An 18,375-nucleotide genomic window follows, 5' to 3' on the forward strand; every position below is an offset into this window, starting at 1 on the left:
TTAAATGAACTAAAAATTGAACAGTGTGGTCCTTCTCAGAGGCATTTTTCAGTATGTCACAAGTGACCGCAAAAAAGGTCCGTGATAATACACATTTATAACATTTATTATAATCTGACATTTAAGTTAATTGTGACAGTTGTCAGAATCGTAATCAGCCAAATATGAAAAGGGTATTGCAGTTTAACCCTTTAATTTGCAATTTGGTATAAAAACAAATCAATTGTGTTTATTGCATTTATAAAATGGTATTTTCTTTTTCTATTCGTAAATCATTATTTGTTCGATTATAGCGCCATCTATCAACAATTAGAATAAATGTTATAACAAACTGTGATCACGAACGTACCCTTTTTTCTGTCACTTCCAACTTAATGCGTTAGAAAGAAATCGCAAAACTGTGATGCACTGAAAGATGCCTCTGAGAACGAGTATCCATAAAGTGGCAAACAACCTCAAAATGGTCATAGAAGATATAGAGATAGTGTTGATAGGTTATTGCGTTTAATAAACAATTACATATTATGAACCACAAATTAATATCTGTGATTATATACGTGGAATATCACATAATTTGTCCTATTAAATGTACCTCTCTTATATACCTACAAATTTTGCATTATTGTGAATAAATATTTGAACATATAATTTTCTTTTTTATTCGAGCAATTCATTTTCGAGCAGTTGATTTTGAGTTATTGATCTCTAGCAATTGCGTTCGACCAATTGATCTAGAATTAAAATTATGACACATTATCTAATTATGACACATTATCTAAGGTGCAACGAAGTTCACCGGGTCAGCTAGTATTAAATATAAGCATGAATATTTGGTATTTTATTTTATATGGTGTGTAGTTTACAATTTTTAACATTTTTTTAGGTATAGGTTTTCTGATTAATGAAAAATAAAACAACTATTTTAGACATTTCAACGCTACATAAAGTATGTATATTCATATTAATGTAGGAATATAATAATGTTTTTTCAATTAATAAGCATGTAAATGAATTCTATTTTATACATATTTCGATGGTCGGATTCATTACTAGAATATTTCGAAAATCGTGTATTTTGAACAAAGTAGGTAGAATGGTTAAATATTAAAAACACTTTACGAATTACTTAACTAACGTTTACAATAATTAGAGGTTACAAAATATCTTCAAACGTTCATTTGCATTTTCTAACATTAGCTTACTTTACAATGTTCCAATATAATCAGAGATGTAACCAGGATGATCCTAAGGGGGGTTACAACTACTTGATGGTCTCTAAGGGATATGGAATAGTAATGGTGTTAAGCGTATTGAGCTCAAAGTACGTTCAAATGAGGGGGTTATAGCTCCCAAATCCCCCCCTGGTTACTCCTATGCCAATAATGGATCCGGCCGACAATTTATAATGCAGATTTAGTGCACATTTATTGAATACCTATTTATTCATTATTAAAATTTATTTCTTGTAGTTAACAAACTTTGATATTTTTTTGTCGAGTTTTCTTTGATAGTTACTCAAACTAATCTTTCTGTTCATTTCTCTTAATCTTATAAATATACGGATCCTACTGAGGCATAGAAGTACCTCAAATGGTATCGTGATATTCACAAGTCGAGCCAAAGTTTTCTGTGCCAGCCTTAAAAGATTTTAGTTTTTTTTGACACAGAGCTTCCATGGATTGTACAAAACAGTGATTCCATTTTTAGTGCAGCTTTCCACAATTCTTCGTTTGGGTACATAAGAGAACCTCTTGAGACTGTCTGTAGCCAATCTGGTTCCATATGTGTCTCATAGGTTTTTGTAGAGTCTCCTAAACTATATTTATGCTTGAATTTGTATGCCACAAAACCAGCAACATACTTCAAAAATGAATTTTTTCTTTCACCTCATAATTTTCTGCGACTTTCAAAATGTCATCGTCAGTTCCTCCAGGATCCTCCTCCAAGTAGTGAGCTTCTATAAATTTATTTTGAAGTATTTTGTCCTATTCAGACTGAGATTGTTTCGAACCTTCAGTTTTTTCTATCAAATTAGACAGAATTTTTTGTGTCAAGCAAATATCTTCTGATACCGAAATATCGCTTGGCAATTGGGGACTATCTATTGAGCTGTTACTTACGCAAGATTCAGTAGTTTCAATAGTATTGTGACATTCTGTAAAGATCGCCGCCGAATTTTTTCCTAAAATATACCACCTTAATCTATATTTAAAATCTATTGGCGAAGGATGATCGTTTGCACCACCCATTCCTCGAATATAAGAAAAACAGTTTTCTAGCACGTCCTGATTCAGCTTCGATGTAAAAATATAATCAACGTTGTATTTTGCTTGTAGGTAAGGAAGTAACTCTTTCAGAAATCTATTAGTAAGCAATATCCCTTTTTGAAATTGAATAAGTCCTTTATGACTTTATGATGTCATCTTGGCGCCGGCATGCAACCACCCATTGCTTTACAAACTCTTCATTTTGAGGACATCGAAAGTATTTTATGTCTGATCCTTTCGTCACCCGATTATAATTCTTACAATTAGCTGCGGCACAACCCGGCATGTCTTTGTAAATACATAAAAACTGAACAAAACAGACTTAAATAATAGAAAAAGATAGAAAACGAGAACCTTTGTAAAAACAGTTCATCTACCGTACGATACACAAATAGATCAACCGGGACACGGGTGGTTCCTACATCTGGAACCTGTATTGTTGCTTCGTAGGTAACATCATGCGCGTCGGGGTACACATTTTGATTTATTAACGAGCATACCGGTCTCTGTTTACCGTGTGTGGGATATATATTTTCTCCCTTCCAATTTTTGCATTCAGGCCTCTCTATTACTATCTTAACCTTCAGCCGGGTGCTCCGCAGTAATTTGCTGGGTAAATTCAATTTTTGAAGATATTCTTCTTTAGCGGCGAATCGATTGAGGGTAGAATTTGATTGATCTCCGCGCATGCGCACACCGACAGTATGGTATTAGTGGTTATACAGGCTCTGATTGGGTGTTGAAATTTTGAAATGATCTGTCAATAATTGTTCAATATGGAGATTATCGGTAAACAAAAATATTGTATATTAGTTTTTATTGATGTGTGGACAGAAATAAAATCAAATTTATAATTATAGTGACTTTTTAAATAGTTTTGAAAAGCCGCAGGTACGTAATTCTAAATGTTTCAGTTGGAAATACCTAATAGTTTCAATACCTATCTATTTGGAAAATGTAAACAAAATAATGTAGTTACCTATCAGTAGGCAATGCTTTAATTTACATAATCTGATTACGAACAAACTTTCTACAAATCTTCATCTCATATATTGTTTTCTTACTCTATATTTTGTTGTATTTTATTTCGACAAAAATCAAACTAATAATTTTATTAAATTCATATAAATTTATGGTGTAAACGTTTAGTTTGTGTATATTCCCACATGACGTACACGCGAATGTGGTCTAGTTTGAAATGCCGTCAGCTTTCGTACGGCGCGGTAGACGTGAAGTGGGTTCGAGCCCCAAGCAAGTTATTATTTTTTTATTTTTTTTTATAGATTTTATGATTGTAAGTATATTATTATATAATTTTTGAAGATATTCTTCTTTTTTGAAAGTGGTAGATAAGAAAGTTAGTTTGATTTTTAAATAAATAAATACAAATAACCTTTTAAGTATATTTACTTCGTTTAAATTACCTATTAAATAATAGAAGAATATCTTCTTACATGCGTAGAAAGTACACACACATTCTTTTTTTCAGGTAAAATGTCAACGGGATATGATATGTACGTGATCTTTTTAAAATTCCCTTATTTTGATTAATCCTCAGTGGGTAGCCATCATCGTCTCGTGAAATTCAAGTACAATTAGTTATTTATCGCACTTTGTTGTGAATAGTGCATACTTGCACGTGATATACAGTCGGAAAAATGAAAGAATACCCATGAACGAACATATAAAACACGCTGTATTTTCCTGTCACCGTGTCACAAAGAAAATTGCCCAGCGCAAGTCCATGTAATAATAATTATTACATGGACTTGCGCTGGCCAATTTTTTGTATGACACGGTGACAGGAAAATACAGCGTGTTTTATATGTTCTTTCATGGGTATTCTTTCATTTTTCCTACTGTAACCGAGTTCCTGTTCAGGATGTTTCCTAAGCAACCAGTTCCTCAGCAATGAGACGAAAATCCTGCTAAACGTGGTAGGTATATGCTGCAATTGTCACAGGGAATAACAAATTACGTCATATGCGTTTGTGAAATGTACAAAATGTAGTGAAATTGTAAACTTGTAAACGATATTCTAAGGCCCGGTCTTTTTACCTCCGAATAACTAGTTATTCGGAGGTGAAAAGACCGGGCCTAAATCTAATATTGTATGTTCAGATTGTAATGATCAAATAAATTAAAGTTTTTTTTGTACAATTTAGTTAAATTAATAAAGATTTTTTATTTTTTGACAAAATAAATAACGATAGAGATAATCAATAATAAAAAAAGTGTCGAAATAATAAGGAACTACATGGCAGCAAACTGCTGCTGCGCGCCCGACGTTGTAATTTTTTAAGGCGCGACCGGCCGAAGGTTAATGTTATTTCTTCTTCTTTGGATGCCGTCTTCTTAGCGAAGGTTGGCGATGACTTCTGCAAAGTCTTCTCTCTTTTGGGATTTCCTTATTAGACTTTGAAAGTCTAATCCTGTCCATTATTTGATGTTGCGCAGCCAGGTCATTTGTCGTCTACCCGGGCCGCATCTTCTTTCTATTTTCCCTTCTATAATAAGTTGAAGGAAGTTATACCTGTCGTGTCTATGTTATTTCTAAGATATCATAATAATATGTGCTCTCCAGTGCATTGTATAATGGGTTTTTTACTTTCCATAGAGTATGGAATATTCCAAAAATTGGATGAGCTTGCAATGTATTTGGAGGTGAACAATGTTTTAAGAGGGGAGAAAAGAAAACTAAGAAAAATATATGTCAACAAAAAACTCCTAAGGCGCAAAATATTGATCCAGTGCTATTTAAATGCATTCTTTTTTTTTGAAGTTATACTTCTTTACGCGCGATATGAGGGTGAATTTTTATATGTTAAAACCTACGATCCCGGCGCATGCGCATTATAACTTTGTTCTGATTGGATGTTCAAATGACATGTCAAAAATTATCCAATATGGCAGCTGTAGCGCAGCTGTGGTTTGGACGGTTGACGGTTTGGTTATGTATGGTTGTTGCGTTTTAAAATTTGTGGGAAGAGAAACAACAAAGGTTAGTTAATAGTTATACTGCCTTTTTAAATAGTTTTCATATTACATTTTTGAAGTTATACTTCAAAATGTTTTAATTTATGTATGTATCAGTCCAGAAAAGGTGTGGAAAGAATATATTAGTGTTTTTAAATATATTTTTCTACAAACGTGTTAAAAATGCAATTTTTAGGACTCCATAGGAGCGTTAAAAATGCTACTTTAAGGCACTAGTGCTTTAAAAATTTTAGGGCACTGCAGTTAAAAGTGAATTGTCAAATTGTGACACGTCAAAATATTTATATTTCATTTATTAACATTAATATTAATAATACAACTTGCGCAATTTGAAAAAGGTGGTTTAAAAGGTTTTTTATTATAATTTTGTGTCTTTGGATTTGTCTTCCTTGATCGTAATATAAGAAAAACATCTATTTTCATATATCACTTGTCACCGTGATGTATAATTATGTATATCTGAAAGGTAACTAGCATGCGGCTTGATGGCCTTGTTGGTAGAGCATTGGACCAGAGATCAAAAAATCGCGAGATTGCGAGTTCAAATCCCGGACGATTCATATTTTTTCTTTTTTTTTTTTAATATTTGGCATTGTTAAGTTTTGGTTCATTTTTGGTAATTATTGTTAATTTTTTGTATTGTAACTGTTAAGTAGGTATATTTATTTCGTTGACATTATATTATAATAGAAGTATAACTTCTTACGTGCGTACAAAGTACACACACATTCTTTTTTTCGAATCCTAAGAAAACTAATAAATATTTTTGGAAAATTTAAACGCAGAATGAAGGATTACATATTACCGAGGGCCGAAAATCCAAACGAAAAATTTCTTTTAATTGAAATATTTAAAATTAAAAATCGCACTAAATTTTTTCTTTTTTTTTTCACCCCTGCTGTAACTTATTAAAATAAACATTATATATAGAAGTTTTCGGTGACTTTCGGCCTTCGGTAATAATGTAATCTTTCATTCTTAGTTTCAATTTTTCAAACATACTTGTCAGTTTTCTAAGAATTCGAAAAAAATGAATGCATTTAAATAGCATTGGACCAAGATTTTTCGCCTACCCCCCAAGAGCAGAGAATTGAGAAGGTTTTGTCAATTTTGTCCTTGAGACAAAAATCAAATCTTCACCCCGAGGGACAAAAAGAAGAATTGTGATGGAAGTGGGATACTCTACAATTTTACATATGGCACCGGTGTGGCATAAAGTAACGAACAAACTAATAAAGAGAAGGCTCAAAGAAAAGCCCTATTAATGGTCGTATACACTTATAGAACGACCTCGACGGTAGCCCTACAAGTTATAACCGTGGTACCACCAATTAAATACACACCTGGAGGTAAAAGTGGGTAAACGAGTGGAGGGCTGCATGGACAAAGATTCTTATCCAAATCGTTGGGGAGTGGGTGGAGTGTAAATATAAAAACGAGAACTACTTCTTCACACAATTTCTTAGGGACACGGGTCATTTAGAGAGTACATCGAGACGATAGGCTAGGGAATAGATGGTAGCTGCGTGACTGCGGAATAAGAACGTAGCAAAACACTGTATGTTCAAATGCAGCAAGTTTCCTTTCCACTGTAGAGTAATACGAGTTTAAAGAAGTGCTAGGAGAGAGACAACAGAGGTCTATATAGTTCATGAAAAACAAAGAGAAAATCGAAGAAAAGAGGAAGAGTGGCTGCGCTCGCGAGTGTACGATCTTGAAAGACGCGATAATACATGCAATGACAAAACGCAAGTCCGGCTTTGTATATAAATAAATGAGCAGAGCGTTATAACACATGAATAATATCCATCCCCAGAGACCAAGGGGAAGCAAGAGGGAAAGAACCGGCGACAATACATATCCGGGAGAACAACACGTATTTCAAAAAAGTAAAATAATTACTAATTAGATCACCTCAAAGAGAGAGAACACATAACCAAATAATAATAATTAATATGGATGAAATAAAGGTAAAATTGCGTGAATTTAATAAAACTCTTAAAGAGGAAATGGCAGAAATAAAACGAGAAATTAAAAACGATATTAAGGAAATCCGAGTGGATATAAAGGACCTGAAAAAAGAGATACAAAAAAGCAAAGAAGAAATGGGATCTATGGTGGAAGATATCACCCAAATAGAGGCGGAATGGGATAAAGAAAAAGAAGCATTACATAGCAGAATCAAAGAAGCTGAAGACAAAATGGAAAAAATAGAAAAACAAAAAATTCGAAACAACTTCTTAATTAATAACTGGAATCATCATGGGTCCTCAAAATGAGAGTGTACTTAAAGAAGCTATGGAAAAAATGATAGTACAAGAACTGATGCTGAAAACCAAGATACAGAAGGCCCATAAAATCGACCAAGAAAGATGCGTAGTCGAAATGGTTGAATGGGGGGACAAAGTGAAGGTACTAAAAGAGAAAGCAAAGTTAAAGGGGAAAGAGTAAGAACAGTAAATTGAAAGTGATTTAGAAGATAGGCAGAGTACCACAGGGGAGAAGATCGCCCAAGGGGGAATTGAGAATAAAATAAATGTTAAAAAAAAGAAACAACAAATATATCCTAATTTGTTTATAAATAAAGTACATACACATATTTTCTTATAAAAAACAATTACGAAACAATAATAATAATTAATACGATATAAATACTGGCTATAATGGTTTTGATAATGTCGGAACTTTAAAGTTCATATATTCGTGAGTAGTTTGTGTGGTCTTTGAAGCTTCAATGTTGGTGTATTCATTGCCGAAGCTTTCTTGTCTTTGGTAGTCCTCAAATCCTATAAAATAAATAGTTTGTTTTTATAAATATGAAATATATGGAAACAATTTGTGTATTGTGTGCAACAAAAAAGGTTATTTTTATTTCAAAATCATTACGTTAATTATCATTTACGATTATTTATATGTAAAATACTAATTATTTCGACAGTTTTCACTGTCTTCCTTCACTCGATCATCCTCTCCAGTTCTTTCTCTTTTGCCAGTCCCCTTCCTGTAGATATATTCTTTCCATTGCTTCGTCTACTTCATCTCTGAAAGATCTTCGGGGTCTGCCTCTTTTCTTTCTTCCTATCGGGCTCCACTCTGTTATTTTATTTATCCAACGGTTTTGGTCTGCGCTTCCGACATGTCCGTACCGGGTTTATCTTGTGACGATAATATAATTTTATCGTCTAGAGTACGCCAATGAATTAAGTAAAACACGTTTTTGTACTGTTTCGAACGATATAAAAATCGGCTCGAAAAGCCTAGTTGATTATTATTCTTGGAGCGTGATCGAAGAATAATAGACAACAATGAGGTACAAGAGGTGAGTTTATGTAGGTAGTATTTCCCGATTATTTTCCGCTGTCGTTTTGGCGAGCTGAGCGAATCCGACAATTTTCTTCTTACCTATCCTTTTACCTATCCTTATATGAGCGGTGATCGTATATCCTTTAGACGTCTTTCCAATCCGGCGAGGTGAGCGGGATCTCCTTTCTCCCCTTTCCTTATACATTCATGTCGTATTAATAAAAGTAATTCCTTTTTCGCGCGATCGTCAGAATCATTCATTCATGTACAAAATATCGTCACATCGGCTCGAACAGAAAGCTCGATGCGTAGAAATTATAAATATATTTTATTAACGAACTTAATGAGTAATTAAGGCTAATTATCGTATCTTCTGTTTATTTTAATTCCGAATAAAAATGTTTTAAAAAGCGAACTCTTTTTCTTCGACTGATAGTTACCTGGAGCAACGAAACGCAACGACCTCGTTACAATCTCTTCTATTCGATGTAGTCTATTATATCTGAGTTCATTCTCATTCTTTTCTTAATCTTTATGTTATTTATTTATTGTATTTCTTCTTATTACTCTGCAGCTTCTCTTTAGGAATTTCATCTCGGTTGCTCTTATTTTGTTTTTGGTTTTATTATTTATTGTCCAATTTTCACACTCACAAAGGAGGATACTTCTTGTCATGGTATTATGAATATATTCTTATTTTTGTTTTTGTGCTGATGTTCTTAACTCACAGTACCGGGTTCAATTTTCGTATGCAGTTTCTTGTTTGTCCTAGTCTATTTTTTATATCTGCTTCCGTTGTTTCTTTGTTTGATATTATGAAATCTAAATACTTGTCTGTTCCTTTGAATTGTTACCTTCGTGTATTTTATTTCTGTATTCTCCGTTGTTAGGTATTCAGTTTTCTTTAGGTTTATTTCCATCTCATTCTTTGTATATTCCTGTTCCAGTTTTCTCGTCATAAAACTGAGGTCATCTTCGCCTTGTACGATTACTATTTGGTCGTTAGCAAAACTTTAGACCAGGGCGCATCTGTAAAAATATTAGTACATTTGGACGTTGAGAGGTGACTCAAATTTTTTTGCAGAAATTGCTTGAAAATAACTCATATAATAATATTTGAGTTAGCCTACCTCTAAAAAAAAAGGTCCGGATTGTTTAAATAATCAAAATGTCAAAAAATGAAGGAAAAATTCGATTTTTTTCTTCGTTTTTGTTGATTATAACTTTAAAAGTATTCATTTCAGAGAAAAGTTGTATTGACGTAAAAGTTGAGTAATTAAATTTCCTACAATATAGAATTAGTTAAAAATTTAAAAAAATAGTCACCCTTGTTGCAAAATAGCAAAAATTGCGAAAAAAACCATACAAAAAGTATTCGCACTTTACGTTTTTCAACCATTTATGCTACACTTAGGACCTTCATATTTCAACTAGAAAAACTTTATGATACAGTAAAACAACACTGTAAATTTCATTAAGATCGGTGTAACAGATTTTGCAAAATAAATTTTGCAATCCAGGTTTCGCAAAAAAAAATCATTTTTTCAAAATGTTACAGGACTGAAAATAAAGCAGATAGCAAGCTGAAATTTTTTTGCGTATAGAAGTGTACTGTACATTTCATTTGCAATTTTCAAAATTAAAATCGATTAACTACCACGGCGTCAGGAATTTTTTTAAATAAACATTAATTTTATTGGTGCTACGCGCAGGACAGCGGATAGTTTGCTCTGATTGGGCATTCCAATGACCTTTGATAATTATTGATACATTTTAATTTTTATTGCATTTCGATATAAATAAATAAATTTGTTTATTGCAAAATAAGAACACATACTCTATCCTTCGATATAACACTTTTTTTAGCAAAAACTTTGTTCATATTTTAACTTAGAGAATAAAAGTTTATTGTTTTTAAACATATGCAATTGTTTAAACAATATTTCACAAACAATAATAAAGTTAGTTTGATTTTTGTGGAATTAAAATATTAAAATACAACAAAATGTAGAGTAAGAAAAAAATATATTAGATAAAGATTGGAAGAAATTTTGGTGGAAATCAACTTGTGTGAATCGAACACCGCTGTCCTGCGCGTGGCACCAAAAATTAACGTTTATTTAAAAAATTTCCTGACGCCGCGCCGTGGTAATTAATCGATTTTAATTTTGCAAATTGCAAATGAAAGGTACAGTACATTTCTATAAGTTAAAAAAAATTCAACTTGCTATATTCTTTATTTTAAGTCCTGCAACATTTTAAAAAAAATTAATTTTTTTTGCGAAAGCTAGATTGCAAAATCTATTAAACCGATTTTAATGAAATTTACAGTGTTGTTTTACTATATCATAAAGTTTTTGTGGGTAAAATATGAAGACCCTAAGTGTAGCATAAATGGTTGAAAAACGTAAAATGCGAATACTTGTTTTTGTATGAATTTTTTCGCAATTATTGTTATTTTGCAACAAGGGTGACTATTTTTTTTTTAATTTTTTACCAATTCTATATTGTAGGAAATTACGCAACTTTTATGTCAGTACAACTTTTCTCAGAAATGAATAGTTTTAAAGTTATAATAAAAAAACCAATAAAAAAATCGAATTTTTCCTTCATATTATGACATTTTGATCATTTAAACAATGTTCCGGACCATTTTAAGTGGGAGGATAACTCAAATATTATTATTTGAGTTATTTTTAAGCAATTTCTGCAAAAAAAATTGAGTCCCCTCTCAACGTCCATCTCAAAGCAGATGCGCCCTGGACTACTTAGGGTATATAGATATTCGTTCCTCACTGGTACAGGTATCCATTCCTTCGCACTTTCTTTTCCATGGTTTCAGGGTTTTTTCCAAAAATATTTTGAACAGGGTAGGGGATGTGAAGCAGCCTTGTAGTAGTCCCGTTGTCGTCATAAACAGACTGCATAACCTATTGCCCGTTTTGATAGATACTGTGTTATTCTTCTAGAGTGCCTTTGCTTTAAGTACTGCTTTTATTAATATTCGTGGTCTTCGATGTCTTCCATTGCTTCCCATAGCTTATTAGTTCTAGGTATCGAGTCATATGCCTTAAGATCTATTTATACTAGGTAGGTATATTATTGTTATTACCTGGAATTGGTAATCCTGATGGAGGATATTGTATATAAAAGTCATCTGGAGAATCTAGGGAGCCCACAAGAGATGATTCCTGTAACAGAAATATCACTTTAGTGCTTTTTAACGTAAAAAGTTGTATTCTCTTAATAATATAAGCCAAATATTATGTTTGTTGAAAATAAATTAAGAAATTAAATATTTTATATGAGATTAAAGTTAAGTGGAAGGCAGAAGAAAATATTAAACAGAAAAATTACACCATATTATACTGTAGACTCTAGAGACAACAAGCAAGGGGGAAACGGTACAACATTTATGGTCAACAACAAGATAAGGGACAAAGTTATAGAATTTAAAGATATAAATGTACGAATTTCATACGTAGAAAACAAACAAGCCAATATAATAATAATTATAAACCTATATCCACTAACAGAAAATGCTCAAGAAACCGATAAAATTGAATTTTATAAAAAAACTGGAAGAATTATATGAAAGATTACCTAGAAATGACAAGGTACTAATGATTGATCAATTCAATGCAAATAAGGCAGGTAAAGAAAACTCAAATCAGAAAGTAGTAGGGAAAAAATTGTTCATGAGGACACAAACGATAATGAAAGAGTAGCAGCAATAACGCAGAGGAAATATGGACAAATATAAAAGAATCAATTTTAAATTCAGCAGAAGATGTGCTAGAGCAGAGAGAAATAAAAAAAGGAGAGAATGATTCGATATACGAAACCAAAATCAAACAGAAAAACCAAGCAGAAAATAATTGCCTGTAAAAAATTTTAAGCAACGTTTAGACTTACCTCTATTAATTGGTAACTGTGATCTATGGGTAACTTCTTAGGTTTAGGTATCGGCAGTGTATTATAATTTAGCTCCATTACTGCCTTATTGAGATCATTTCGAATTTCTTCTTCAGAATGTTTTCCCAACATTAACTAAAAAAGAAAAAAAATAGTATATACAAAAAGTAATAAAGAATTAAAGCAAAATACTTTTTATTTTCCTAAATATGCATGTGAGTTGGTGTGTGTATGAATAGGGTCGTATACGATTTGGCACGTATGCGTTTTGGGTGTATAGGAATTGGGACTCGTTGAATTGGCTATCGACGAGTTGGATACAACGACTGATGTCGTCAGGTTGTCTAAGTTTTATGGCGATCGCTAATACCGACCACTGTGTTGTAGCTTTTTTGAAATAGGTGTCGCCAAATGAAAAGCTAATAATTACTTTTTTTAACTTTAAAATATATTTTAATCAACGCTTTAAATAAGTAATTTTTATCTTATATAAAACAATGAATTGTTTTATAAATTAATTTACAGAGGTTTTAAAAGAAAAACTTTAAATCAATAAATTGATTTTTGTTATCGAAAGTTCTAATAATTAGGCAATCCATCATACATATTTTTGCAATTTACTACTGAAATAATTAAAAACAAAAAAAAAATAAATCCTTTGACCAGGAAACAAGCAAAATAGGAAGAGGATATCCGAAAAATAACTCATACGTGAAAAATGATGAAGTGAATAAATGAACCGAATGAAATAAATGAGAAATGGGCAATCTAATTGTAGAACAAAAAGGGAGAAGAAATGAAAACAATCCATGAAATTGAATGTGATCATATAGTAGTAGAAATACATACAAAGGAAGAAATAGAAAATGGAATAACGGAAGTAGAAATCCACAAAGAAAAGCCCAGCAGTAAGAGAAATATCGGCGGGAATGATAAAAGCAGAAGAAAAAAGGCTACATAAAGAGATACATAATCTGACATATGGGAAACAGAAAAATGCCAAGAGAGTGGGCCACACTAAGAATATTTTTAATGTTTTTAAGATTTGCCAAGAATACAACAGAAAATCAAAGGCTATAGTCCATGAAAAAATTTTGGTATATAATTTTTTTTAGAAAATCTATTTTTTTTTAGTTTATATGATTCATCAAATGAATATCAATTGCGGCGACGCTACAGTTCATAAAAAAATGTTGGATTAACATTGAGAATTTACAGTTTTAAATGTGTTTAGATTTGCCAAAAATACAACAGAAAATGAAAGACTATAGTCGATGCAAAAATTATGGTATAAAATTTTTTGTAGAAAATCTACGATTTTTAGAGTTTATACGCTTCACCAACAAACAAAGAAACAACGCAGGGTATTCTTTACCACTGACAGTTGAAGCTTTTTGCCGAACGTCAAGAGAAAAACAAGATATCGATGTATTCCTAGACTCAACTTTTCCTGTGATGACAGATTCTGATTTTTGAAAAAACGCTCAAACCGATGCGAAGCAATGGCCCGACCAGAGGGCAACACCAATTCTCGATTCCTCGCGGACTGTCTGAGGTCTGCTTCGCGGGTTTATGTCAGGCTTCGGGTTTGCGATGTTTTCTGAGTCGTGGGATTAAGTTATGGTTGTCAATCGATGATTAACTGGACCTATTCACAGGAATAAGGATTGTTATCAGAATTTCTTTGTGGACGCTAGGTGTGGTTATTATCTCACCCAGGGTTCAATGAGATTAAGAACCTCAGAAAACGAATACGATAGTATACGATACTCATACTACTGGAAGGCTCACAAAATGAAAACGTATATAAAAAGACAGACTTATATGTCTAGGGTTAATTTCTGAGAAATCTTTTTATACCAGTAGCTACATTTGAATTACTGAAAAATGCTAGGAAAATTATGTTCTTGAGAAAACTTCAATTTAAATTTTAACTATTTAGAATGGGAAATAAGCCACAATATTATTAAAAAATGATTTTTATTAACGTTTCGACGCCCAAATCGGGTGCCGTTGTCAAAATACAAAATACTATTAATATAAACAAAAATGTTGTTGCTTAGTAAAAAAATTCTTCTAATAATTTATTTAATTTGACTCATTTACATCGGCAATTCAGATACATATGATACATTTTAAAGTAGAAGACTTTAAAATGACATTGCCAATATTTATGAGTTGCGTTCCTGGGACGACTTTACTGAAAGATAGTTCATTCGATTACATGAAATCAACCCCAACTCAAGAATATCCGTCACAAAAAAATCATAGCATGTGATCTGTCTTTAAAAAGACAACCACATGCAACGGTGACATTAAAATTCTCGCGTTAGAGATGTAGATTTATAATATAGATTCCGTTGCATGTGGTTGTCTTTTTAAAGACAGATCACATGCTATGATTTTTTTGTGACGGATATTCTTGAGTTGGGGTTGATTTCATGTAATCGAATGAACTATCTTTCAGTAAAGTCGTCCCAGGAACGCAACTCATAAATATTGGCAATATCATTTTAAAGTCTTCTACTTTAAAATGTATCATATGTATCTGAATTGCCGATGTAAATGAGTCAAATTAAATAAATTATTAGAAGAATTTTTTTACTAAGCAACAACATTTTTGTTTATATTAATAGTATTTTGTATTTTGACAACGGCACCCGATTTGGGCGTCGAAACGTTAATAAAAATCATTTTTTAATAATATTGTGGCTTATTTCCCATTCTAAATAGTTAAAATTGTAAAGATGCCACAAGAAAATAGCTTCAGAACAACTTCAATTTAAATGAAATTTAAACTTTACTTACCGCTCTTTCCTCATTATCTGATAGCGTTCCACTATCTCCTAAGCTACACGCGCTGATAGAACTAACCCTTCCCGAAGATCCCGAACTCGAGGTACTCAAGCTCCTAAGAGGTCTATTATTGAGAGAAGAAGAATCTGAGTTAGCGGAAGAATTGATCTGCTGATGGTCGTGCTTAGGTTTAGAGAACAACTTTCTCATCCTTTCAAACGGTGTGGGTTTCTTCATGGCAGTCTTCATTTTGCTTTGGATTTGATCGTACTTTATCCTCATCTCCGTCAGTTGTTCCTGTTTTTCCTTGAAGGACTTTTGTACGTCATTCCTGTTCTTCCATTCTTCGACAAGTCTCTCAGCTTGAGTTATGGAGTGGATGTTGTTCTTGAAGTCGTTTATTATTTCGGCGAGTTCTTTTTGGACGCGATCCTCGACATCTTCAGACTTTTTATTTTTTCTCATACTCTTATTCATGGCATCGATAGATTCTTCGCAAATCGTTATTATTGGTTCTTCTTTATTCACGGAGTTATTTCGTTGTAGTAATGGTTGCTCCTCTTTTGGAACTGAAACTGTAAATGAATAAATATGAAATCAATGGGAAAAACCCAATAGTTGGCTGTATACCATAGTTTAAAAAACTCATACAGAAGTAAAAACTTCAACTTATATTCTGGTATAACATCGTTTATTTAAAAACTATCTAAAAAGTCATCCAATTGGATTGCAAAACGTTTTCGTTCTAATTCAGAACATCTTCAGTGCATTCTGCAGAGTAGTTTGAACCAGAATACAAGTTGAAGTTTTTACTTCTGTATGAGTTGAATAAATATGAATATTTTACAAAATGAAAAAGACTATGAAAATGAAAGACCGTTAGTATTCCATTCTGTTTCAGAGCCATCCTCTTAGGTACGTTTCACTCTATTTTGATCATCAGAGAGGCCTGTGGTTTGCTCTGAATCAAATCGAAAACCAACTGTCTTACTAAGCAAAATTATACAATGTAATTTGCTTGTAGACCCTAAAGCGACATCTATTTAACACAATGAGAAGTCCTAGATCCGAAATGTTTTTCGTTGGAACCAACATTTCGGTGACAACCTAAATCCTAACTTTCTAAAATGTACAAAGCGAACGAAAGATAAAGAAGCATACTAAGGGGAATCTAAGATTGCATTCCACAATCCGTCAATTTATCTAGGTAAAATTTCATCGAATGTTGATTAGATAAATTGGCGGGTTGTGGAATGCAATACTAGATTCCCCCTAGTCTGCTTTATTTATCGTTCGTTTGCTTTGCAAATTTTAGAAGGCACGAATTCAGGTTGTTGCCACAATGTTGGTTCCAGCGAGAGAAATTTTTGATTTTTTGATCTAAGACTTCTCATTGTGTTAAATATGTTACATTTTGTAAGTTAAATAATATGAGAGAACTGAAGATGTAATTTACCTGGGGTATGCATGGGAATATATTCTAAATTTGGTTGCCATTCATTACTAGAAGTGGACGGGAAATTTAGATTATCATCTTTTATAACTGGTCGTGGAGCAGGGCAGATTTTGTAGAATTGCTGCATACTTTTTGGTACCATATATCCGTCGCATTCTGCAAGAATCAATTGTTAGATAAAAATCCACGAGACAAATAAAATTCCTGTAGCTAAATGTATACCATAAATCACAAAAATACTAGATACTTTGTAAAAGGTATATTCAAAAGTCCTTAAATATGGGTTACATTACATCACAAAACGTATTCGCATTAAGGAATCCATCATCAGTGTTAAAAAAGCCAATAATGTGCATGCATGAGCCACCAAAATATTTTGGGTAAAAACCCTTTTTGAAAAATATTATTATATGCTACATTATTTTTAATAATATTTTGTGATGTTGCAAATATTCCTGGATGTTACCCAGGGCAACACAGAACCCTTCCCACGTGGTTGGAATTTAAGGAGGATTGAAACTTCCTCTCATATTGGAGTTAAAACCTCCTTCTTAAATTCTAACCACTTGGTAAGAGTCCCGTGTTGTCCTGGGTAATATCCAGGAATATTTACAACATCACAAAATATTATTAATAATATGTAGGTAGTATGTATATAATAACACTTTTCAGCATTTAAAGGGTTTTTACTCAAAACATTTTGGTGATTCAGACCGGGCATGCACATTATTGGCTTTTTTAACATTGATGATGGACTTTTTTAATCCTAAAACGTTCTGTAATGTAATGTAACCCTTTTTAGGGACTTTTAAATATACCTTTTACAAAGTATCTCGTATTTTTGTATAAATCAAGTGTTAGATAATCTCAGAGTTTGACAAAATGGCGTTCTAGCTTACCTCTGTCTCCTGGTTTTGGCGTTAGGCTCATTTCCATGAGTTTGGCATATATACTTGTGAATTCATTTATATTCTGAAAGAAGAAGATAAACGTTTAAAATATATCAGTAATATATTCAATATTAATATTGTTTTCTGTTTTGAATAAAGGTAATTAAAAGAAGTGTAATATTGGTGGCAGAATTGGGATTAAAAGAGATACTAGGTAATTGTTCTTCTTGTAGTGCCTATCCGGTTCGGATGTTGGCGACTATCATAGTAATATATACTTTGCACAGTGCAACTCTGAAAAGGTTTGCTTTGTTGTGTTGAACCACGTACGTAGATTTTTCAGCCAGGAAATCCTTCGCCTTCCTGGTTCACGTTTTCCTTCTACTTTTCCCTGTAAGGTTCTTCTGGTCTAAAGTAATTCTGTTCTAATTTTATTGCAATATTTTTGAAGTTATACTTCTTTACGATCGAGAGTGAAATTTTATAATGCCGGGCGCATGCGCACGCAGACAGTATGTAGTTCGTTGCTAATCTTTCAAGATATGTATGTATTAGCGCTGTCAGCGCAAAGAAGTCACTAAAAGGATATATTACTGTTTTTTATAGTATTATAGTATTTATTATAATTTTTGTGTCTTTGGATTTGTCTTCCTCGGGAATAAGATATTTTATAATAATAGTAAGTATATTTAAAGTATTTTTGTATACTTCACTTTTGGTCTATTAAATTTGTCAGTATGTATGAGAAATC

The 18,375-nt window shown here is 32.4% G+C and overlaps 1 protein-coding gene across 3 annotated transcripts in view; it reads right to left on the minus strand.

The window, feature by feature from the left end:
- Positions 1-7,824: 7,824 nt before the first annotated feature.
- The window catches only part of LOC114324884 (phosphoinositide 3-kinase adapter protein 1), a 118,811-nt gene continuing 108,260 nt past the window's right edge, over positions 7,825-18,375 (minus strand). For all 3 annotated transcript variants that reach the window (XM_028272781.2, XM_028272782.2, XM_028272783.2), the window contains 6 exons: positions 17,634-17,706; positions 16,735-16,890; positions 15,291-15,853; positions 12,483-12,617; positions 11,680-11,758; positions 7,825-8,050 (listed from right to left, as the gene is read on the minus strand). In XM_028272781.2, the coding sequence (XP_028128582.2) occupies positions 7,923-8,050; positions 11,680-11,758; positions 12,483-12,617; positions 15,291-15,853; positions 16,735-16,890; positions 17,634-17,706 (1,134 nt within the window). In that variant the 3' untranslated portion in view covers positions 7,825-7,922. The remainder of the gene's footprint in view (positions 8,051-11,679; positions 11,759-12,482; positions 12,618-15,290; positions 15,854-16,734; positions 16,891-17,633; positions 17,707-18,375) is intronic.

The sequence above is a fragment of the Diabrotica virgifera genome, chromosome 9, assembly GCF_917563875.1.
Source record: "Diabrotica virgifera virgifera chromosome 9, PGI_DIABVI_V3a".
In the NCBI taxonomy this organism is placed as follows: Eukaryota; Metazoa; Arthropoda; class Insecta; order Coleoptera; family Chrysomelidae; genus Diabrotica; species Diabrotica virgifera.